The sequence below is a fragment of the Strigops habroptila genome, unplaced genomic scaffold, assembly GCF_004027225.2.
Source record: "Strigops habroptila isolate Jane unplaced genomic scaffold, bStrHab1.2.pri NW_022045584.1_ctg1, whole genome shotgun sequence".
In the NCBI taxonomy this organism is placed as follows: domain Eukaryota; kingdom Metazoa; phylum Chordata; class Aves; order Psittaciformes; family Psittacidae; genus Strigops; species Strigops habroptila.
In genome coordinates this window covers 124700-147500 of record NW_022651066.1, presented here as the reverse complement: position 1 = coordinate 147500, position 22801 = coordinate 124700, and the positions used below count along the sequence as shown (strand labels likewise).

The 22801-nt window shown below is 64.5% G+C and overlaps 6 protein-coding genes and 1 non-coding gene across 7 annotated transcripts; 3 read left to right on the top strand and 4 right to left on the bottom strand.

The window, feature by feature from the left end:
- Window positions 1-46: 46 nt before the first annotated feature.
- LOC115602914 (histone H2B 5-like) lies at window positions 47-979 on the top strand. The gene has a single exon (XM_030474359.1). It carries the CDS (start codon window positions 74-76, stop codon window positions 452-454), a length of 381 nt encoding a protein of 126 aa, XP_030330219.1. The 5' UTR covers window positions 47-73; the 3' UTR covers window positions 455-979.
- A 381-nt stretch (window positions 980-1360) lies between these two features.
- On the bottom strand, window positions 1361-1854 carry LOC115602913 (histone H2A-IV-like). The gene has a single exon (XM_030474358.1). It carries the CDS (start codon window positions 1837-1839, stop codon window positions 1450-1452), a length of 390 nt encoding a protein of 129 aa, XP_030330218.1. The 5' UTR covers window positions 1840-1854; the 3' UTR covers window positions 1361-1449.
- Window positions 1855-3064: 1210 nt separating this feature from the next.
- On the top strand, window positions 3065-3137 carry TRNAK-UUU. Its single transcript has one exon. It is a non-coding gene; the product is annotated as a tRNA-Lys (tRNA).
- A 961-nt stretch (window positions 3138-4098) lies between these two features.
- On the bottom strand, window positions 4099-6949 carry RPL13A (ribosomal protein L13a). The gene is made up of 8 exons (XM_030474356.2): window positions 6839-6949; window positions 6560-6632; window positions 5616-5681; window positions 5395-5496; window positions 5200-5285; window positions 4737-4796; window positions 4530-4652; window positions 4099-4242 (listed from the first exon to the last, which is right to left on the bottom strand). The coding sequence occupies exons 1-8, from the start codon at window positions 6851-6853 to the stop codon at window positions 4156-4158; spliced, it is 612 nt and encodes a 203-aa protein (XP_030330216.1). The 5' UTR covers window positions 6854-6949; the 3' UTR covers window positions 4099-4155.
- Window positions 6950-7189: 240 nt separating this feature from the next.
- Window positions 7190-12845, bottom strand: SLC17A7 (solute carrier family 17 member 7). Its single transcript, XM_030474339.1, has 12 exons — window positions 12784-12845; window positions 12002-12254; window positions 11290-11408; window positions 10632-10746; window positions 10233-10320; window positions 9751-9837; window positions 9536-9672; window positions 9201-9347; window positions 8872-9004; window positions 8450-8560; window positions 8237-8364; window positions 7190-7807 (listed from the first exon to the last, which is right to left on the bottom strand). Exons 1-12 carry the CDS (start codon window positions 12843-12845, stop codon window positions 7496-7498), a joined length of 1692 nt encoding a protein of 563 aa, XP_030330199.1. The 3' UTR covers window positions 7190-7495.
- A 295-nt stretch (window positions 12846-13140) lies between these two features.
- On the bottom strand, window positions 13141-15627 carry PIH1D1 (PIH1 domain containing 1). Its single transcript, XM_030474355.1, is given in 10 exon segments — window positions 13141-13245; window positions 13380-13526; window positions 13814-13907; window positions 14111-14204; window positions 14287-14371; window positions 14451-14512; window positions 14592-14661; window positions 14663-14784; window positions 15261-15330; window positions 15421-15627. Coding segments are annotated over 10 exon segments (858 nt in total). The 5' UTR covers window positions 15502-15627; the 3' UTR covers window positions 13141-13212.
- ALDH16A1 (aldehyde dehydrogenase 16 family member A1) lies at window positions 15500-22789 on the top strand. Its single transcript, XM_030474338.1, is given in 19 exon segments — window positions 15500-15526; window positions 15629-15820; window positions 16343-16445; window positions 16935-17055; window positions 17593-17849; window positions 18522-18599; window positions 18814-18856; window positions 18858-19023; window positions 19461-19608; window positions 20014-20130; window positions 20318-20343; window positions 20683-20804; window positions 20885-20957; window positions 21200-21264; window positions 21342-21419; window positions 21583-21733; window positions 21828-22010; window positions 22383-22505; window positions 22601-22789. Coding segments are annotated over 19 exon segments (2226 nt in total). The 3' UTR covers window positions 22754-22789.
- The last annotated feature ends 12 nt before the right edge of the window (window positions 22790-22801 follow it).

The following is a 22801-nucleotide window of genomic DNA, read 5'->3' as shown; positions in this document are numbered from 1 at the left end:
TATCGCCGCTATAAAGGCGGCGCCGTCGGCGCTTTCTGGTCACTGCGTTGTGAGGGATTGCATTTGGGGTGCCATGCCAGAGCCCGCCAAATCTGCGCCTGCCCCTAAGAAGGGGTCTAAGAAGGCAGTGACAAAGACCCAGAAGAAAGGTGATAAGAAGCGGCGGCGCAGCAGGAAGGAGAGTTACTCTATCTACGTGTACAAGGTGCTGAAACAGGTTCACCCGGACACTGGTATTTCTTCTAAAGCCATGGGCATCATGAACTCTTTCGTCAATGACATCTTCGAGCGCATCGCCGGCGAAGCGTCTCGCCTGGCGCACTACAACAAGCGCTCTACCATCACCTCGAGGGAGATCCAGACCGCTGTGAGGCTCCTGCTGCCTGGGGAGCTGGCCAAGCACGCCGTCTCCGAGGGCACGAAGGCTGTCACCAAATACACCAGCTCCAAGTAATGCGGCCGCGCTCGGTGCAGCTTCAACCCAACGGCTCTTTTCAGAGCCACCCACTTCATCCGGAAGAGCTGATACCACTGCGTTACCCTTTCCTGTGAGGTTTAGGGAGCTGAGCCCTTTGTGTACCGCGTAGGGGGCGCCAGGCACTTCAAAGCTGTCTTTAAAACTGATAATTCTCCTGCTTTTTAACGAAAAACGCTCTTTCCCGGCCGCCCGCAGCCAGCCCCGGTCACGTCACTTGCGCGGCCGCTTTCCCCTTCAAACAGTTGCTGCGCCCTGATTGGATGAGCGCGAACGTCACGGGGAAGGGGTGGTCCGCGCGCAGGCGAGGCGAAGCGCGGTTTTCCCTCTGGTCTGCAACAGGTACTATATAAATCCTGTGTTTGAGGCTTGGACCAGTCATTGGCAGGGTGGGTGGGAGCGGTGTTTGGTTGCGTTTCGGCCCGCGGAGTGCTTTGTCTGTCTTTAGTGTTTATCTGTACTGCTTCTACGCTTTAATAAAGGAAGTTAAAGTTTGAATGTAAATTCTTCATTGGTGGATGCTTTAAACCGTGTTTGGGAGGGAAATCTACCCCACAGCCTTTTGTTTTGCTCTTCACTTACAATTTGCCTACAGCAGAAGCGAGCCGGGACGCGTTTTCTCCTGTTTACGGATGGTGCGGAGCAGTGCTCGGTACATTCCGTTCTGGTCTCTCTCTCGCCGGATCCAAACTGCGCGCGTTCATTGGCTGAGGCGAGTATATCCACGGCCAATCACCGTGCGGGGTTTGGAGCCGCTTTAGTGGCTCTTAAAGCTGCAGTGGGGCTGCCCTAGCCAATGGGCGAGCGCGGATTGGAGCCTCTATTTGCATAACTAGGATTTACGGTGTGCTTCAACGCTTCTCCAGCCCTTCTCTTGATGCGGTGGGTGGCTCTGAAAAGAGCCTTTGGGTTATAGAAAGGAGAAATGAAGCCACAAACCGGGATAAAACCCCTCGAGGCTCCCCGCCCGCCCCTCACTTGCCCTTGGCCTTGTGGCTGTCACTCTTCTTAGGCAACAGCACCGCCTGGATGTTGGGCAAGACGCCGCCCTGGGCGATCGTGACACCGCCCAGCAGCTTGTTGAGCTCCTCATCGTTACGCACTGCCAACTGCAAGTGCCGGGGGATGATCCGCGTCTTCTTGTTATCCCGAGCCGCATTCCCCGCCAGCTCCAGGATCTCGGCCGTCAGATACTCCATAACGGCGGCTAAATACACCGGAGCGCCGGCGCCCACCCGCTCCGCGTAGTTCCCCTTGCGAAGGAGACGATGAACACGCCCAACAGGGAACTGGAGACCAGCGCGGGACGACCGCGACTTAGCTTTAGCGCGGGTTTTCCCACCCTGTTTCCCGCGGCTCGACATGGTCGCTCTGCCGCGCAGACTGCAAGCGCGCCGCCGCCCTCCGCCTACTTATACCTTCTCGTGGATCTAAACGGCTCCTTCTGATTGGCTACCACATAGAACCAATAGACGCCACTGTCTCCTGGCCAATAGCAGAGCGCGGTTTAGAGCCGCCTCATTGCTGCGGCACCGCGGGGATTACAGAGAGGGGCCGGCGGGTAAAGGCATCGTTCGGTCACCGAACTCCATCCAGAACGACGGGTTAGAACCCCATAGGGCTTTATTCCGGTACCGAATACATGGGGATCGCTCCGCCTATCTCACACGCCGGGAAAAGACAGTTTACAGCTTGTGTATCTTCATTATAGACCTATTCATTATGCCCACCCAGTTATCTTTATTCGTGTGTGTGGATAGGGCTGTGTCACAGTCGCTGTGAATTCCAGGAGTGGTTTCTGAGGGTCGTGGTGGTTGTCTGGGGAGAAATCCCCCCACTCACTTTAACCTGTTACAGGAATCCATTAGTTAAGGATATCAGAATGTGTGTTTAGTCTTTCCCATTAAATCCATGTTCTTTTTGGGCTGATTTATGACCCTGAGAAGCTCCTCGAGCGGGTTTTTCGCAGCAGTTTACCCATTTCTCAGGCCTTATCACCAGGAGAAACCTCCATTGGTTTAAGAGAAGACATCTGGTCCTCTTGTTGCAGCTTCCTTATCTCCATGTTCTCTATACACAATCTATACTCTCTATACGCAGTGAAATACTAGTTTAAGAACCCTTGTAGCCCTGTCTAGGTCTAAGTCTCTCTATTCAGCGAAATACTCACTGAATTCGGTACCAGTTCCCTCAAACACAGGCGTTTAAACGTTTTTTACCTGTTAAAGGGGTTTTTACGCGGGTCGGGGCTCCCTCCTCCCGGAGTTCTACAGCGCATCCGGTACCTCAGACCTTTCCCGCCGCTCGCCCACCCCGGGGCTCCTTTCCCTGGCCGCTGATTGGCAGCTCTTCGAACCCGCCGCCATCCCATTGGTCCATAGTAGAGAGGCGGGGTCGGGCAGGAGAGGCAGGGGCGCGGCGTTGCGGTTCTCACTCAGGTCCGCACCTCTTTCCCTTCACGGTGTGTTTTCCACCTGAAATGCCTTTAAAATCACCTCAAAAAGCATCTTTTGGGGTGTTTTTCCCCCTCTCCGCTGCTTGCGCCAAGCGCCAGCCCATGGGGCGGCACCGGAGGACCTCGATCTAAGAGCCCGGATAGCTCAGTCGGCAGAGCATCAGACTTTTAATCTGAGGGTCCAGGGTTCAAGTCCCTGTTCGGGCGAAGGCCGCTCCTTTTGGGTTCGCTTTGGGGGTGGTTTTGCTCTTGCTTGTGTGACTTGGGTTTGGGTTTCGGGGTTCGATTCGGTTCGTTCAGGTCCCCGTTTCCTTCAGCCACCGCTCCGGGACCTCTCCAGTTCAGTTTTGGCTCCAGCTCCATTGCGGCTGCAGCTCGTGTCCGTCTCCAGCTCCCTTTGCTGCCTCAGCCCCGCCTCATCGAGCCTGAAGGACTCGGGCTCTAGCCCAGCCCCGGGTCCCGAGCACCAAAACACCGCCCCCCGGTGCCCCCCCCGCGCCTCACTTGGGCGAGCCCGGAGCGGCCCCTGTGGCAGCGGCGGAACGAACCAAATGAGCGGGGAAGGGGGGCGGGGGGGAACACCGCCCCCTGTGACCGCGGCTGCTGCGTCCCTGCGTCCCCCCCCCCACAACCCACAGCGTTTGTGCTCCTTGTGTGCCCCCAAAGGAAGGGTTTGTCCATTTCTGAGCCCTAAATCCGGCCTTTTTAGCCCCAAAACGCAGGACTTGGTGTAGTTTTGTGTTAAGCCAATGACTCTGGTGTCAAACCCCCCCCCCAACTCAGGCCTTGGTCTCTGTGAGCCCCAAAACTGGTCAATGGAGGGTGGGTTTGAGCCCTCAAAGGGGGTTCTGGTGCTGAGCAGCCAAAAGGCAGCACTTGGGCTGTTTCTAAGCCCCAACGGGTCACTCTATGTCCAGGCTTCCAGACGCGGGACTTGGGGTCTAAGCTCTGAACCTGGCTTTGGAGCAGCCACATGCAGGACGTGAGCTCTGCTGGAGCCCCCCATGAGCTGGGGGTCCAGCCCCCAACATGTGGGGCTTGGTCTCCATGGCTGAGCCCCAACATTTGCCTTTAGGGACCCTCAAACCACAGGACTCGGGCTCTGGTTCAGACCAGGGAACAAACAGCTCAATGGGGAAAAGCTTCAATGGACAAAGGACATCACCAAATCAGTCCAAACCAGTTCAAACCAGTTGAAACCAGTCCAAACCAGCCCCCCCTTTATTCACAGGAGCAGCCCATGCTGCCTCAGCACTGCTGTGAACGGCGCTGTCTTCGCCTCCACGTTGCGCTCAGCCCGACGCCGCAGGCTCTGCAACAAAAGGGGGGAGACACACATACTAAAGGGGGTCCTTTTGGGGTAACCCCCCCCTTTAGACCCCTCCCTGCCCCCCCCATTTTTCAGGGGATCCCTCCCCAAAACCCCCATCCCCAATCCCACTGTTGTGGCTTCAAAGCAAGCCCAAACCCACTCCTTTCAAAGCCCCTTTTTACCCATTTAGTGCCTCCCTCCATTTTATGGGGTGCCCCCCGTATTTTGGGGTGCTCTGCTCATTTCTAGGGTACCCCCATGGGTTTCGGGGTGCCTCTTTCCTTTACCATCAACTTCTTCTTCTTGTTGTAGCGCAGCTTCGCCTTCTCCTTCCTCTTCTCCTCCAGCGCCGCCGTCACCGCTTGGTACTTCCAGCCCACTTCATGTGCCAAGCGGCCCAGGTAGGCAAACTGGGGGGGGTGGGGGGGTCAAAGGGGACCCCAAAACCATGGGGGGGGTCCCCAAAACCCTTCCCCTCCCCCTTAAAGCTTTACCTTGCGAGTGGGTTTGAGGCGGATGATCTTGAGCGCAGCCGGAACCACCATGCGCTTGCGCTGGGGGGGGACACAGTATGAAAGGGGGGATCTGGGGGGGGGGGCAAAGGGGTTAAGGGGGGGTTTTGGGGGTGTCAAGGGTAGCACCAGTGTCTCAGTGCTGAAGTTTCTCTCAGCAACCATCGAACAATGTAGGTAAATGAGCATCATTGACACGGGGGGGCGGGATTTAGGAGTCCCATGGGGTTGGGGGGCTCCTATGGGCACTTAGGGGGATTCTGGCGGTGGGTCCCACAGGGAGTTGGGGGGGTCACAGGGCTGGGAAAGGAGGAACTAGAAGGATTTTGGGGGTTCTATGTGGCTCAAAAGGGTCCCAGAGAGGAATTGGGGGGGGGGGCCCTGGGTTGATTTTGGGGTCTCCCATCTTGATTTGGGGGGGCTCATTCAGGCCCCCCCCCCTCACCTTGTCATACGGGGGGGGGATCCCATCGAACACCTTCAGCCTCTCGAGCGCCGCCTGCCCCCGCTTGGTCTTATGGGGCAGCATCCCTGGGGGGCGGGGCCCACAAAAAGAGAAGGTTTAGGGGGTTCCCCCAAAGCCAGGGGGGTCCTCAAAGGCTGGGGGGTGGTCCCTGTGGCCCCCCCCCAAGGTCCTCACCTCTCACTGTGCGCCAGAAGATGCGGCTGGGGGCTCGGAAGTGGTAGGGCCCCCGGGAGGGGTTGGTGTTCATGCGCTTGCGAAGGAAGGCCAAGAACTTCACTGGGGGGGGCAAAAAAGGGGGTTAAAGCCCCCCTCATGCAGGAGGGGGGTTTTGGGGAGGTTTAAGGAGGGGTAACCCCAAAATTCCCCCTTCCCCCCCCCCAAAACGTGCCACTCACGTTTGTTGCGGTAGAAGTTGCCAGAGATGTTGATGCCTTCGCAGCGAACCACGACCACGCGGCGGCCTGGGGGGGCACGGGGGGGGGCAAAGGGATGTGGGGGGGACATGGCGGGACACATGGGACCATATGGAGCGGATATATGGTAACATGAGGGGACAAGTGCATGGGGAGGATGTTGGGGGGGCGATACAAAGGGCAATGCGGGGGACATGGAGAGTCTCAGTCGCGGCTCAGCGCTGCCGCCGCCCCCCCCGGCCCCCCCCGGCGCTCAGCTGGAGGTGCATGAGGCCGCGCTCATGGCCGCGAGGCTCCGGACCCAGGGGTCATCCCTGCGCCAGGGGGGGCCAACACCCGGGAACCCCCTTACACCCCCCTGAACCCCTGTTAGACCCCCCCGAACCCCACATTAAACCCCATTAACCCCCATTAGAACCCCTTAAACCCCATTAACCCCCCTTAGACATCCCAAAACCCACGTTAAACACCTTTAAACCCCTCTCAGACCCCATTAACCCCTATTAGAGCTCCTTATAACCTCCATAACCCCCCCTAAACCCCATTAAATCCCCGTTAAAACCCCATGAACCCCCAGTAGACCCCATTAACCGCCAACAGACCCCCCAAAACCCAGATTAAACCCCATTAAACCCCGTTAAACCCCTATAACGCCCGTTGGACCCCCCTGAAGCCCACGCTGAACCCCATTAACCCCCATTAGAACCTGTTAAACCCCCGTCAAACCCCATTAACCCCCATTAGAACCCCATTAACCCCCATTAGAACCCCCGAAACCCCCGTTAGGCCCCATTAACCCCGCTTAGACCCCCCCAAACCCCACGTTAAGCCCCATTAACACCCATTAGAACCCCCCAAACCCCCGTCAGACCCCATTAACCCCCGTTCAACCCCCGGTGTCCCCGCTCCGGGCGCCCCGCACTCACCTAGCAGCACTTGCTTGGCCACGATCGCCGCCAACCGCCCCAGCAGGTGCCCGCGCCCATCGATCACCAGAACCTGCGGCACCGGCACCGCGTTACCGGGGGTGGGGGGAGCACCGGGGGCCCCGAGGCCTCCACGTGGCCGCGCCCAACCGGACCCCCCCTAAACCCCGACCCCCCCCCCCCGGCACCGAGACCCCTCTGGAGCGCAATGGAGCCCAATGGAGCCCAATGGACCCCCCCCCGGCCCCCCCCAGACCCGGCCCGGCCCAGGCCCCGCACCCGCGGCTCCGCCATCGCCGCCGCCCGCCCGACGAAGAGGCTCCGCCCCCTCCGCGCCGCGGGGTCGCCGCTCCAGGGGCGGAAGTGACGCTCTTAGGGAGGGCGGGAAAATGGAGCGAAGCTATTAGGCTGCCAGGGAGGGGGCGTGGCCTCGCCGTGATGTGGCCACGCCCACTCGTGGTCTTTTATGGAGATGAGAGGCGGGGCTTGCGCCCGCCCGTGCCTCCGCGGGGTCCTAAAGCCCGCCGGACCCTGCAGAGACTCCCCCAGTGCCCTCCCAGCACCCCCCAGTGAGTCCCAGTGCCCCCCAGTGCCTCCCAGTCCCCCCAACGCTTCACACTGACTCCAGGCGCTGATCCGGGGGCCGCAGCCCCCCCTGTATTTATATATGTACAGCGGGGGGGACACACAGGATGGAGGGGGCAGCCTTGGGGGGGTTCTGAGGGGGCTCTGAGGGGTCTCTGAGGGGTTGGGGGGGGTCCCAGTGCTCCCAGGGGGGTCTTTGAGGGCTCGGGGGAGGTCTCTGGTGCTCCTGGTGGGTCCCTGAGGGGGTCCCGGGGGTCCTTGCGGGGAGTCGGGGGGTCCCGGGAGATCCTTGACGGGGCTCGGGGCATCTCCAGTGGTCCCAAGGGGGTGCCGGGGGGTGTTTGGGGTGTCTCACCCAGGGGTATCCCCACGTGGGGCTGGCGCAGGGGCCGGGGTGGTTCCGGTGGCCCCATAACCCGAGGGGGGCCCTCCGGGGGGTCCCCCCCCCACCCCGAAGCCTCCTCCTTCCTCCCCCTCCTCTCCGTCGTCCTCCTCCCCCTCCCCGTCGCTGTCCCCGCCCCTCGGCGCCAGAGGCTCCGCCTCCTCGCGCGGAGGCTCCGCCCACCACTGCGGCTCCCCGGAGGCGAACGCGGCGTAGAAGGCCACGCCCCCGTAGTGCACGAGCGCCGCGATGAGGAACACCCACTGCCACTCCTCCCGCGTCTGAACAGCCAATCACGGCGCGCCCGCGCACCCACGCCGGCCAATCGGGACGCGCGGTTAAAAGAGAGGGAGGGGACAGAGGGGGGGGGCCCCCGGGTCCTAGTGCCCACCATGGGACCCATTGCCCGCCTCCGGGTCCTAAATGCCCCCCTCTGGGTTCTATTGCCCCCCCATTGCCCCCAAAGGGTCCCCAAGACACCCCAATCCCTATTCCACCCATGTCCTAGTGCCCCCACACCCTCATCAGGGTCCCCAGCGCCTCCATATGGCTCCTAATATCCCCACACACACCCCCTATTCCCCCCCCCTCAGGTCCTAGTGCCCACCCCATAACCCCCCAAAGGGTCCCAATGACACCCCAAATCCCTATTCCCCTGCTGGGTCCTAGTGCCCGCCACCCTGCGTCTGCCCCCAGTGTCCCCCCCCCACCTTGTGCCGGGTGAGGGCCCCCACGATGAGGGGACAAACCATCCCCGAGAGCGTCCCCACGCCATTGGAGAGCCCCATGAGGACGCTGGCGTAGCGGGGGGCGATGTCCAAGTGGTTGACGTTGAACCCTGGGAGCAGGGGGGGGAAGTGGGGTGAGGGGGGGGGTCGCAGACGTGTGTGTCCCCCCCTGTGTGTCCCCATCCCTGTCCTCACCAGAGATGGCAAAGCCGCTGAAGCCCACGGCCAGGACGAGGAAGGAGATGGCGACGGCGCGGGAGTGCGAGTAACCCACCACCAGCAGCAGCGTGGCCTCCATGCCGAAACCTGGGGGGCAAAGGGGGGGTCACGTACCTGGAGGGGCACCCCCAGAGCCTCCTCAGGGGATCCAGGGACTCGATGGCCCCTGCGGCCCTTCTGTCCTGTGTCACCCCCAAGATCTCTCCTTGGACCCCTCTCTGTGCCCCCCATGTCCTCTCTCATGTCCCCCCACATCCCCCCCCCGGCCCCATCACATTCTCCCCATGTCTCCCTCTCTGTCCCCATTATGTTCCCTGCATATCCCTGCCCTATGTCCCACCCTGCCCCCCATTGCCCTCTCTTTCTCCCCCATGTCCCTGCCCTGTCCCCCCCCTCACCTCCACAGTTCATCATCTTCCTCACGTTGGTGGTGGACATGATCCCCCTGGAGCGCAGGAAATCGGCCACTTGGCCCCCGATGGGCACCACGATGGTCATCACCAGATGGGGCAGGGCCGAGAGCAGCCCCACCTGTGGGACCAGCGCCACGGGGCACAGGTGGGGCAGCACTTAGGGGGAGAGGGGCACTAGGACCCAGCAGGGCAATTGGTGCTTGGGGAGAGAGGGACGCTAGGACCTGGGTACTAAGGCCCGGGCTGGGGCAATAGGGCATATTGGGGTCACTATATGTGCCCCCCATGCTATGGGGCAGTGTTGGGGGTCCCACCTGGCTGATGTTGAGCCCGAAGACCTCCTCGAAGTAGGCGGGCTGGCTGATGAGCAGCAGGTAGAAGGTCCAACTGCGGCAGAAGTTGGCCACGATGATGGCGTAGACGGGGGGGGACGTGAAGAAGTGGCGCCAGGGGGTGGGCAGCTAAAGGGGGGGGGAGAAGTGCACCAGGGCCCCCCCAGTAACGCCCCATAAGCCCCCCAGAGCCTCCCACTGCCCCCAGTGCTACCAGGAACCCCCCTCCCCTTTACCCCCCAGCCCTTTACCCTGATTGCCCCCATCACCCCCATTGCCCCATTACCCCCATGCCCCCCGTTTGCCCCACAGCTCACCCGCAGGGGCCCCCCCGCGCCCTCCCCGATGCTCTCCTCGATGTACTTCCTCTCCTGGGGGCTGATGGTTGGGTGTTGGGCTGGGCTCTCGTAGGACACCAGCACCCAGAAGAGGTACCAGCACACCCCAAAGCTGCCTGCGGGCACTGGGGTTACTGGGGGGCACTGGGGGGGCACGGGGGGGGGGGCAATGGGGGGCACTGGGGGGCACTCACCATAGACATAGAACACGGAGCTCCAGCCCGTGTATTGCACCAGGAGCCCGGCCAAGGGCATGGCCACCACAGCCCCCGCGTATGAGCCTAGGGGGACATGGGGGTCACGTGGGGTCATCTATGGGTCACACGGGGTCAGCCATAGGGCATATGGGGTCACACAGAGGTCATATGAGGTCATCCAGGGGGTCACATGGGGGTCACAAAGAGGTCATGTGGGGTTACACAGATGCCACATGGGGTCATGTATGGGTCACATGAGGTCACACAGAGGTCACAGAGACCACGTAGGAGTCATACAGGGGCCTGTGAGATCACCCGGGGTCAAGTGGGAGTCACACGGGGCCACATGGGGTCACACACGGGTCAGGTGGGGTCACACAGAGGTCTCACAGGATCACACGAGGTCACACGGAGGTCATACTGGGGTCAGATGGGGTCACACGGGGTCACACAGGGGTCAGACGGGGGTCACGTGGTACCACAGAAGGCCGTGGTCGCCAGGCGGCTCCGCTCCAATGGGGGGGCCCATTTGCTCCAGATGCCGTGACAGGCCGGGTACGTCACGCCCTGGGGGGGACGGCAACAGCCAATAGGGAGCCTCTACCCGCCCCTCCTGACCTGCGACAGCCAATAGGGAGCCCCAACCCCCCCTTCCCCATGTGCAACAGCCCAATAGAGAGCCCCTCCTGGCCCCACCCGAACTGCAACAGCCAATAGGGAGCAACTACTTGCCCTGCCTTGCCTTGAACAGCCAATAGGGAGCCTCAAGCTGCCACACCCAACTCATGACAGCCAACAGGGACCCGATTGGCCGCCCGCCCATTAACCCCGCCGCCGCGTCCCTCCCAGCAGCCAATGGGCTGCGGCCGCGCTCTCACCTCCACCAATCCCTGCATGACGCGCACGGTGACGACGCAGCCCACGTGGGTGCGCGCGGCCGCCGGGATCAGCATGTTCAGCAGCGACGTGGCCACGATGGCGAGCCCGAACACCCTGGGGGCGGGGCTTAGCGAGGACACGCCCCCTCCGGCCACGCCCACCCCCCCAGTCCACGCCCACCCTCTTAAACCAGCGGCAGGGAGGGAATTCCTTGGCTTTAGAGCATTAAAACGGTGGGGAAAAGGGAATTCCCTCACTTTAAAGCGTTAAAATGGTGGGAAGAAGGGAATTCCTTCACTTTAACCTATTAAAACGGCAAGAAAAGGAGAACTGCCTTGCTTTAAGGCGTTAAAGCACTGGGAAACAGGGAAATCCTTCACTTCAAGGCGCTAAAACGGAGCGAAGAACGGAATTCCTGTGGAATTCCTGCACTTTAAGCCATTAAAACCGAGGTAAACAGGGAATTCCCTCCCTTGAAGACATTAAAACACTCGGAAGAGCAAAATTCCTTCACTGACAGGCACTGGGAGGCACTGGGGGGTTATTGGGGACTATCTTCAAGGTATGGGGGCGGCGGAATTCCTGCCCCAAATGGCCACGCCCCCTCGTGGCCACGCCCCTCTCGGGCCACGCCCCCCGCGCAAGCCCCGCCCCTACCTGTTGGCAGCAAACCTCTGGGCGATGAAGCCCCCTGGGATCTGGGTCACGATGTACCCCCAGAAGAAGGAGCCGTGGATCATCCCCACCGTCTCGGGGTCCCAGTTGAACTGGGGGCGCTGGGGGGGGGGGAAGAGGGGAGGACCCCCCCCGGGAGCTGCTTCACTGCATCAGGGCACCCCCCAATCTCTACAGCCCCCCCCCCGAGCTGCCTGTGCCCCCCCACTGTCCTCTGCCTTGTCCCCATAAGCACCAATAGCCCCATAGCCTCCCATACCTGCCTGTGCCCGTGCCCCCTCAGCCCCCTACAGCCCCCAATAACCCCCCTATACCTGCCCATGCACCCCACTGTCTATGCCCCCATTGCCTCCCACATCCCCCAGACCCCCATAAACCCCCACACGTGCCCATCCCCATGTCCCCAGACCCCCCCAGACCCCATGGCCCCCCCTCACTCCCTATGGCCCCCCCCATAGCCCCCCATACCATGTCCCCAGAGCCCCCAGACCCCCATAACCCCCCATATCCCCCTCATACCACATCCCCATAGCCCCCAGACCTTCCCAGCCCCACATATCCCCCCCTAATACCCCTATATCTGCCCATCCCCATGTCCCCTGACCCCCCCAGACCCCCATAAGCCCCTTACAGCCCCCCCGTAACCCCCCCATCCCATGTCCCCTGACCCCCCGCGGCCCCCCCGGCCCCCTACCTGCCCATGTACGCCATTGACCATGCTGACCACGGCCACCCCCAGGTTGCAGCGGATGCCGAAACTGATGCAGAAGCCGGCGGCGCAGAGCAGGGCGATCCCATAGCGCCGGGGCAGGCCCCAGCACGTGCAGTCCACCACGGGGGGGGGGCGCGGGGGGGGCACCCCCCCAAAAACCTCCCCCCCTCCCGGCCCCCCCCGCCCCGAGCTCAGCTCCAGCCCTTCAGCATCATCCTGGCGCCGCTCGAGGACCCTTTGGGGAGCGGGAAAGGGATGGGGGGGTTATGGGGGGGGCTCATTCACCCCCCTATAGCCCTTATAGCGCCTATAGCCCCCCCTCAGTGTCCCCAAGTCCCCCCGTCCCCCCCCCTTGTCCCATAGCAAGGGATTAACCACAGCTCTAAATCCCCCGGCTGAGCCCCCGGAAGGGGGGGGGGGGGACACATGGAAGCGGGGGGGAACACGCGTGAACATGCATTTGCGACACCCACATGTGGGTTAAAGTGAGGGGATATGGGAACACGCATATGCAGCCCCCCCCCTCCACATCGCTTCGTATACAGGGTCAAATAGGTGGGGATTGGGGGGGGAAATGGGGCAGAAATAGGGGGGGAGAGGAATGGGGGGAGGAAATGGGGGGGGAAAGCGAGGAAATAGAGGAAATGGGGGGGCAGGAAAGGGGAGGGACATAAGGGGTCTATGGGGCAGCACAACTGACCCCAAACCCCCCCTTTCACCGCTGGCTCCCCCCCGCTAAGGCCCCCCCCCCCCCCATCACTCACCGGTGCAGGCGGCCGAGCCCGGCCCCCACCACCCTCCGGAACTCCTCCTTGTTGAACTGCATTGCGCCTCAGGGCTCCATCTTGGCCCCCCCAGATGTTGGGTGCCCCCCCCTCCCTGCACCTCCAGTGTCCTCCTCCTCCTCCTCCTCCTCCTCTTCCTCCCTGGCCCGTTGCTGTCCCCCCCCCCGCCTCCAGCTCAGCTCTAAATCCCCCGCCATGGGCTGAGCCCTCCCCTTATGCCCCCCCCTTTATCCCTCTATCTCTCTATGGGGAAAGGGGGGGGAATGATGCTGAGGGTGACCAGCAGGGGGCGCAATAGGCGGCGGGGGGGCACACACAAGCAGAGCGACCCCTGGCGGCTGGGAGGACACATGTGATGGTTTATTGGGGGGGCGCGTATAAAAGTGGGGGGGGGGCAAAGGGCAAAGGTCACAACTGCAGCGGCATCGTCACGGTGAGGACCTGGGGGGGGGACAGTGGTCAGAGGGGACGGGGCTTAAAGGGGGTGGGGCTTAAAGGGGGGGGTATGGTCTATGGGGGGCAATGGGGGGGCTAAGGGGGAGCTAAGGGGGGGCGGTTGCCATGGCGCCTGTTACCTTGGTGCCGCGGTGGAAGCGGGCGCGGCAGCGGGGGGGGTCCGGGGGGAGGGGCAGCCCCAGCTGCAGGAGGGGGGGACCCCCCCCGGCCCCCCCCAGCACCAACCGCTCTTGGTTCAGTCCGAGCTGCAGAGAAACCGCCCCCTCCTGGGCGGGGCCAAAGGGGGGGGCGTGGTCAGAGCACCCCCCTAGTGCCCCACAACCCCCCCATCTCCCCCCAGTGCCCCCCAGACCCCAGCCCAGCCCAACACCTCCCATTGCCCCCCCAAACCCCCCTCCCTGCCCCATAACCCCCCCAAACCCCCTCCAAGTGCCCCCCCAACACCCCCCCATACCTCCCCCAACTCCCTCCAACTGCCCCCCCCATACTCCCTATACACCCCCAACCCCCTCGAAGTGCCCCCCCAACACCCCCCCATCCCCCCCCAACTCACAATATGGGGCAGGAGCACCCGCGCCTGCAGCACCTTTGGGTGCTGAGCTGAGGGCTCGGCCACCACCACGAACTTGGGAGGCTCCGGGGGGGGGCTGTGGGAGGGATGAGGAGGTCACATGGGGGGAGCCCAATATTGGGGGTTCCCACTTGGGCCCATGGCTCTTACCTGGGGGGTGGCACCAGCTCCAGTGATGGGCTATGGGAGGGGGGGACACAGATCAGGGGGTGATGGGGGGGTCCCCAGGGGGGTCCCCCCAATGTGGGGAGGGGGGGGCAATGGGGGGTCCCCACTCACCCCTCCAGCTCCTGGATGTGGGGCCGGGGCCGGGCCCGGATGTTCTGGGCTGAGATGGAGCCCATGAACTTGCGGTTCTGCAGCACACGCCAGTCTAGGGGGGGGGACAACGGCGGCAATGGGGGGCAATGGGGACTCCCATTACCCCCCCAGTGCCCCCCAGGGCCCCCCCTCACCAGTGAGCTCCAGCTCCACCCCGTACTTCTCCGACAGCCCCTCCATGGCCACGGTCAGGAAGAACTCCAGGTACAGGGGGTCCGCCTGGGGAGGGACGGGGGGGGGTCAGAGCCCCCCAAAACCCCCCCGGGGCCCACAAACTCCCCCCAGAACCCCCCCTGACCTGGAGGGTGCGGAAGAAGCCCGAGTTCACCACCACGTCGTACGCGGTGCAGCCCCGGCCACCTGCGGGGGGCAATGGGGGGGTCAGGATGCAGCTGGGGGGATTTGGGGGTGTTGTTTCGGGTGCGGGGGGGGGGCTCACCCTGGTCCAGCTCCGCGTGGGGCTCCCCCAGGCTCATGGGGATGCGGAACCCCCCCCCGGGGGGGGGGCGCGGGGCCGTGCAGGAGGCGCCAGAGCCCGGGGGGAGACAGCGGGGGGGGGGGCGGCACCTCCCGCGAGTGACACACGTTGAGGAACACTTTGGCCCCCCCCGCGCGGGTCTTCACACACAGCCCTGGGGGGGGGGCACGGGGTGAGACACCGCAAAACCCCCCCATGGACCCCCCCAAGGATCCCCCAAACCCCCATTGAGCCCTCCAAACCCTCCTTCACCCCCCCAAGCCCCCATTGACCCCCCAAAGGACCCCCCCAAACACTCATTGACCCCCCCAAGCCCCCACTGACCCCCCCAAGGACCCCCCCAAACCCTCATTGACCCCCCAAGCCCCCACTGACCCCCCATTGGACCTCCCAAGCCCCCATTGACACCCCCATTGACCCCCCCAAGCCCCCATTGACCCCCCCAAGGACCCCCCCAAACCCTCATCGACTCCTCCAAGCCCCCATTGACGCCCCCATTGGACCCCCCAAGCTCCCATTGACACCCCCATTGACCCCCCCAACCCTCATTGACCCCCCATTGGGGACCCCCCCAAATCCCCCCCGCCCCACTGACCCCCCCAAACCCCCATTGCCCCCCCCACCCCATACCCGGTTGGGGGGTGACAGCGCGGGAGGGCCCGGCGGGGGGGGGCTCCTCCTCGTCCTCCTCCCGCGTTGCCTGTTGGTGGCGGGGGGGTGGGGAGTCGCTGTGACACCGGTCACCACCGGGACCCCCCCCCGGGGGTGCGCGCCCCCCCCCCGGTCCCACCTGCAGCAGGAGCCGCCGCAGCGCCTCATCCGCCGCGTCCGGCGCCTCCAGCCCGGCCGAGAGCAGCGACGGGTCCGCCATGGCCTGGGGGGGGGGCCACGGGGGGGTCCCTTTAACCCCCCCCCGGCCCCTTTAAGACGCACACACACCCCCCCGGTGCCGCTCCGTTACCGGCCGCTCCTTCCCGCCGCCCCTCCGGCACTTCCAGTTCCGGTCTACTGCAGCGGGAAGGAGCGTCCCCCTACCTCGTCTCTGTGGTTCCGCCGTGGCCGCTCTGTCCGGCCCGGAGGTCACCTCGGTGGTGGCGGCGGCGGCGATGGCGGCGCTCGGGCCCCCCCCGGTCCCCGAGATCTTTGAGACGATGGAGGAGGGGCCCGAGCGGGGAGGGGCGGCGGGGGAGGTGAGGGGGGGTTGGGGGGGGTATGGGGGGGCTATGGGGGGTTATGTGGGTCCTATGGGGCTGGGGGGGGACACTGGGGGGGTCCATGAGGGGTTATGGGGGGTTATGTGGGTCCTATGGGGCTGGGGGGGGACACTGGGGGGGTCCATGGGGGGTTATGGGGGGTTATGTGGGTCCTATGGGGCTGGGGGGGGACACTGGGGGGGTCCATGAGGGGTTATGGGGGGGTTATGTGGGTCCTATGGGGCTGGGGGGGGACACTGGGGGAGTCCATGGGGGGCTATGGGGGTCCTATGGGGCTGGCGGGAGGGAAACGGGAGGGCCCATGAGGCTTGGGGGGGGGTCACAGTAGGGGGGGGTCATGGTCCATGTGGGGGGGCACATGGTGACGCCGAGGTCAGAGTCCAGTTGGGGGGGCCGGGCTGTAGGGGTCACTGGGAGGGCCCATGGGGGTTATAGGGGGGGTTATGTGGGTCCATGGGGGGGCTATGGGGGGGTCACGTCCCCCCTGCCCCCCCCCAGGCCTGGCTGCAGGCCCAGGGCCGCGCTTTGGGGCACTTCGTGGCCGGGACGTGGCTGAAGCCGCCGGGCCGGGAGCGGCTGCAGGGCTGGGACGCGGCCACCGGTGCGGGGGGTCAACGGGAGGTCGTGGGGGGCACATGGGGGCAAATAGGGGGTGAACGGGGGGCTCACGGGGGGTCAATGGGGGGTAAATGGGCGTCAAGGGGGGTCAATGGGGTGTAACAGGGGATAAATGTGGTGGGGTCAATGGGGGGGTTGTGGAGGATCAATGGGGGGCAAATGGGTGAATGGGGGTCAATGGGGGGGTCAATGGAGGGGTCAATGGAGGGGTCATGGGCAACAATAGGTGGGTAAATGGGGGTAAAGGGGGGCAAATGGGGGTCAAGGGGGGGCATGGGGGATCAATGGGGGTAAATGGGGGGGTCAATAGGGGGTAACGGGGGGTCAATGGGGGGTCATGGGGGATCAATGGAGGAAATGGGGGGTAAATGGGGGGTAACGGGGGGTCAATGGGGGGTCAGTGGGGGGGTCAGTGGGGGGCGCAGTGGGGGGGCGCAGTGTGGGGCAGGGCTCAGCGCCCCGTTGCCCCCAGGGCGGGCGCTGTGCTCGGTGCTGGGGGGGGACGTCGGGGACGTGGCGGCCGCGGTGGCTGCGGCGAAGGCGGCGCCATGGGGGGGGCTGGGGGGGGCACAGCGGGGGGACAGCCTGGAGCGGTGAGTGCTGACCCATTGCGCCCCATTGCCCCCCACTGCCCCCCACTGCCCCCCATTGATCCCTATTGATGCCTATTGCCCCTTATTGACTCCCATTGTGCCCCATTTCCCCCCATTGACCCCTATTGATGCCTATTGCCCCCTATTGACCCCCCATTGACCCCTATTAATTCCTGTTGGCCCCTATTGATCCCTATTGCTGTCCCATTGACCTCTATTGATGCTTATTGCCTCCCTATGGTCCCCCATTGATCCCCATTGACCCCTAATCAATCCCCCATTGATTTCTATTGCCTCCCTATAGACCTCCATTAATCCCTATTGCTCTGCATTGACCTCTATTGCTCCCCCGTTGACCCCCATTGACCCCTATTGCCCCCCCATTGACCCCTATTAATCCCTCTTGACCCCTATTGATCCCTATTGCCCTCCCATTGACCTCCCTTGATGCTTATTGCCTCCCTATTGTCCCCTATTGCTCCCCTTTGATCCCTATTGCCCCCCCATTGACCTCCATTGATCCCTATTGCCCCCCTATTGCCCCCCCATTGACCCCATTGCTCCCTATTGCCCCCCCTTGCCCTCATTGATGCCCTTGCCCCCCACTGCCCCAGGCTGGCGGGGGCGCTGCAGGGGGGGGCCGGCGCTCTGGGGGCTGTGGCCGCGCTGGGCTCGGGGCAGGATCGGGCCCGAAGCGGCGGCGCGGAGCTGGGGGGGGGCGCTGCGGGCGCTGCGCGAGGCGGCGGCGGGAGCCCGGGGCGGCCCCCCCGGCCTGCGGGGCTGGAGCCCGCTCGGTGCGTCCCCCACGGCCCCAGGGACCCCACCCTATGGGAACCCCCAATGGGAACCCCCACCCTATGGGGAACCCCAATGGGAACCCCCCAACCTATGGGAACCCCCCCACCCTATGGGGAACCCCCCAATGGGAACCCCACACCCTATGGGGAACCCCCCAATGGGACCCCCCCCAATCCTATAGGGATACGTCCAATGGGACCCCCCCACCCTAGGGGGAACCCCCAATGGGACCCCCACACCCTATGGGGAACCCCACACCCTATGCGAACCCCCCAATGGGAACCTCCCACCCTATGGGGATCCCCCCAATGGGATTCCCCCCCACCCTATGGGGACCCCCCCGATGGGACATCCCAACCCTATGGGGATCCCCCCAATGGGAGCCCCCCAACCCTATAGGGATCCCCCCCGTGGGACCCCCTCACTCTGTGGGGATCCCCCCCAAAGGGAGACCCCAACCTATAGGGACCCCCCCAATGGAACCCCCCACTCTATGGTGACCCCCCCCACAATGGGACCCCCCGCATACTATAGGGATCCCCCCAATGGAACACCCCCGCCCTATGGGGACCCCTCCTAATGGGACCCCCCGCACCCTATAGGGATCCCTGCAAGGGGACCCCCCCACTCCCTGGGGACCCCCGTGACCCCCCCATTGCCGTCCCCAGGGGTGGTGGCCGTGGTGGTGGCGGGTCCCTGCCCCCTGGGGGCGCTGATGGGGACACTGGGCCCCCTCCTGGCCATGGGTGAGTAGAGGGACCCCCTAATGGGGGGGGGACAGGGTGTTACGGGGGACCCCTATGATGGGGGGGGGGCCACAGGGTCACCCCCCCATAGTGGCCAAGTTGGGGGGGTCCAGGGGTTAAGGGGGTCCCAGGTATTTGGGGGGGCAACATGGGGAGTGCCGGGGTTGGGGGGGACACAGGGGGGTCAAGGGGGTGTCCCTTGTGTCCCCCCCAGGTAACGGCGCCGTGGTGCTGGTGCTGGTGCCGCCGGGGGGGGGCCGCGGCCGCGCTGCTGCCGCTGCTGGTGGCGGAGCTGGGGGGGGCCGGGGGGGGGGCGCCGCTGCCCCCCGGGGTCCTCAATGTGGTGACCGGGACCCCCCCCCTGCACCGGGCCCTGCGGGACCTGCCCGGGCTCAGCGCGGTCACACTGCTGGGGGATACGGAGGTACCGGAGCCAGGGACACGGAGACCCCATAGACCCCATAGACACAGAGACCCATAGATCCATAGACCACATAGACACAGAGACCCCATAGACCCCATAGACACAGAGACCCACAGACACAGAGACCCATAGACCCCATACACACAGAGAGCCAGAGACCCATAGACAGAGACCCCATAGACCCATAGACGCATAGATCCATAGACCCCATAGACACAGAGACCCATAGACCCCATAAACATACAGATAAACCCGTAGACCCTGTAGACCCCATACACTCTGTATACCCTATGTACCCCACATCCCACATCCCACGCCCCACATCCCACTCCCCATATCCCACGCCCCATACCCACGCCCCATATCCCACACCCCATACCCACGCCCCATACCCACACCTTATATCCCACACCCCACTGTCCCCATTGTCCCCATAGGACCCCCCCCTGGGGCTCTGGGGGCGCCGGTACCTCCGGGGGGGCCCGCGGGGGGGTCCTGTCGTCGTCATCGTCCTGGACTCCGCTGACCTGGACAGTGCGGCCACCGCCATCGCGGGGGGGGGGGGCCGGGCCCCCCCTGTCCCTGGTGAGCCTTTGGTTGCACCCCCAGGGCAGGTCCCTGCGGCCCCTCCCCTGCTCCTGGGGGGGGGCCCTATGGGGGGTCCCAGGGTTTTGGGGTTCTCCTTGGCCCCCCATTGCCCCCTATTGACCCGGCATTGCCCCCTGTTGCCCACCATGTCCCCATTGTTCCCCATTGCCCCCCATGTCCCCCCATTGTCCCTATGTCCCCCATTGAGCCCCATTGCCCCCCATGTGCCCCACTTCCCATGGGGAATCCTGGGGAGGTGTCTCTGCCCCCGCCCCTTGTCAAAGTTCCTATGGGGGGTCCTGAGGTTATGGGGGGGTGTCCCTGGTGTTGGGGGTCCCTATGGGGGGGGGTCTCTATGGGGCGGTCCCAGTGTTCTGGGGCGCCCCTGACCCCCCATTGCAGACCTTGGTGGTGCTGGAGGCGCTGGTGCCCCCCCTGGTGCGGCGGCTTCGGGCCCGGCAGGGGGCGCTGTGGGGCGGGGACCCCCCGAACCCCCACGTGTGGGGAGAGGGCACCGAGGTGAGGAGGGGGCGATGGGGGGATGTGGGGGGACATTGTCTCTATGGTCTCTATGGGTTTCTGTGTGTCTCTGTGGGCTGCGTGGGGGTCTCTCTACGGTCTCTGTGGGTCTCTATGGGTCTCTATGGTGTCTCTCTGGTGTCTCTGGTTTCTATGGTGTCTCTATGGGTCTTTGTGGTCTCTACAGTGTTTCTGGTCTTCCTGATCTCTATGGTATCCCTATGGAGTGTCTGTGGGTCTCTCTGGCATCTCTATGGTATCTCTATGGTCTCTCTGGTTTTTATGCGGTTACTGTGGTTTCTATGGCATTTCTGGTCTCTCTGCTCTCTATGGGTCTCTATGGTATCTCTATGGTCTCTCTGGTCTCTATGGGCCTCTCTGGTATCTCTATGGTACCTCTATGGGCCTCTCTGGTATCTCTATGTTACCTCTATGGGCCTCTCTGGTGTCTCTATGGTGGCTCTCTGGGTCTCTCTGGTCTCTCTATGGTGGCTCTCTGGATCTCTCTGGTATCTCTATGGTGTCTCTATGGGTCTCTCTGGTCGCCCCCAGCCCCGGCTCCTCCCCGTCCGCTCCGTACCCGAAGTTCTCTCCGTGCTCTCGGGGCTCCCCCCCCCGGCCGCAGCCTCGCTCTGGGCCCAGGACCTGCCCCTGGCCCTCGACACGGCCCAAAGGTGACCTTGACCCGACCTTCACCTTTTGTGTGTTCCCCCCCCGTGACCTCTCACTGACCTTTACCCCCCCCCCCCCCCAGGCTGCCCATGGGGCTGGTGTGGATCAATGCGCTCGAGGTGCCGCAGCCATGGGGGGGGGCCAGCGCCATGGAGGTGAATGGGGGGGGTCTATGGAGGGGTCCTTAATGGGTCTTGAGGGGCACAGGGGGGGCCTATGGGGTCTGGGGGGGGTCCCAGGGGGTCCTTAATGGGTCCTGGGGGTGGCTCAATGGGGTGCCAGGGGGGTGTTGTGGGTCCTGAGGGTGTCCATGGGGGGGTCATGGGGGGGTCGTGGGGGGGGGTCAGTGTGTCCCTGTGTGTGTGTTCCTGCTCCCACCCCCCTGTGCCCCCCCCAGATGCTGCGTCTCTTCGGGCGCCCCCCCTGGGCCCCCCCCGCGCCCCCATTGGATGAACCCATCAGGTACCAACACCCCCCCCCCATATCCCCCCCCTCCGCTTGTGCACTCTGACCTTTGACCCTGCCCCTTCTGCCCCCAGCCCGGGGGGGCCTGAGGTGACCCTTGACCCCGATGACGTCGCTGCAGCCGTGGGGGTCGCACGACGCGTCGCTGCGGGGTGAGTGATGGGGTGGGGGGGGTGGGGGCACGTTATTGGGGGATTCAAAGCGCATTGGGGGGGTCCATGGTGTGAATGGGGGTCCCGGGGGGGTTTAACCCAGCCCCGGGTGTCCCCTCCTCATGTCCCCTTTGTGTCGTCCCCCCCCCCCCGTTCATTGCAGATGGGCCCGTCTGGAGGCGGCGACGCGCGCCCGGGTCCTGCAGGGGGCGCTGGAGGCGCTGCGGGGGGGCGCGGGCGGCGACGAGGAGCTCCTGCAGGGGGCGCTGCTGCGCTGGGCCGCACGCGCGCTGCTGGCGGGCGGGGCAGTGAAGGTGAGCGTGGCCTGAGGGAGGGGGCGTGGCCTGAGGGAGGGGGCGTGACTAACGTCGTGACGTATCTCCCTCCCCCCCCCCCCCCCGCCGGCAGGAGGCACCCGGGGGCCGGTTCCTGGTCACGCGGCGGCCGCTGGGCGTGGTGGGCGTGGCCTGGAGCGGGCCCCGCCCCCTGCGGCGCGCGCTCGAGCTCCTCCCCCCGGCGCTCGCTTTCGGCAACGCCCTGGTGCTGGTGGCGCCCCCTGGCGGCCTGGAGGCCGCGCGGCGGCTGCAGAAGGTCGGGGTAACCCCCCGTGTGTGTGTGATCCCCCCCATGTGCCCCATAGAGACATCCCCATGGGCCCCCCAACTGCCCCCAGCACCCACAATTGCCCCCATGGGACCCCCCATGTATCTCCCAAACCCTCCAGGACCCCCATTTGCTCCCCAGCACCCCCCATTGATGCCCATTTGCCCCCCGGGACCTCCGCATTCCCCTCAGAGACCCCCATGTCCCCCCCAAAGCCCCCCTTGACCCCCATTTGCCCCCCAGGACCCCTTAGAGATGCCCATTTGCCCCCCTGGGACCCCCAATTGCCCCCGGGGACCCCCACATAACGCGTGCAGGGACCCCCATGTGCCCCCCATGACCCCGCTGTTCCCCCCACAGGCACTGGAGGCCGCGGGGCTGCCGGGGGGGGCGTTGGCGGTGCTGCCGGGGGGGGCCGCGGGCTCGGGGGTGCTCTTGGCCCGGCAGCGCCTTGATGGGCTCTGGCTCTGCGGGGGGGACACGGTGAGTACCCCCCTCCATAGCCCACACCCCCACGGGGGGGTCCCTGCACCCCCCCCCCGCCATTACACCCACGTGTGTGTGTGTCCCCCCTTTAGGACCTCGACTGGGGCTCAATTGGGGGTGACCCCCAAGTGTGGGTCCCGGGGGGGGGCATTTTGGCCGCCCCCCCCCACGACGCTGACGTGGAGCTGGAGCTGCGCAGCACCCGCCCCCACAGCCTGTGGCTGCCCCTCACCCCTGACCTTTGATCTCTGATGACCCCCCAAAAATAAAGACCCCCCCCCGCAAATCTCAGC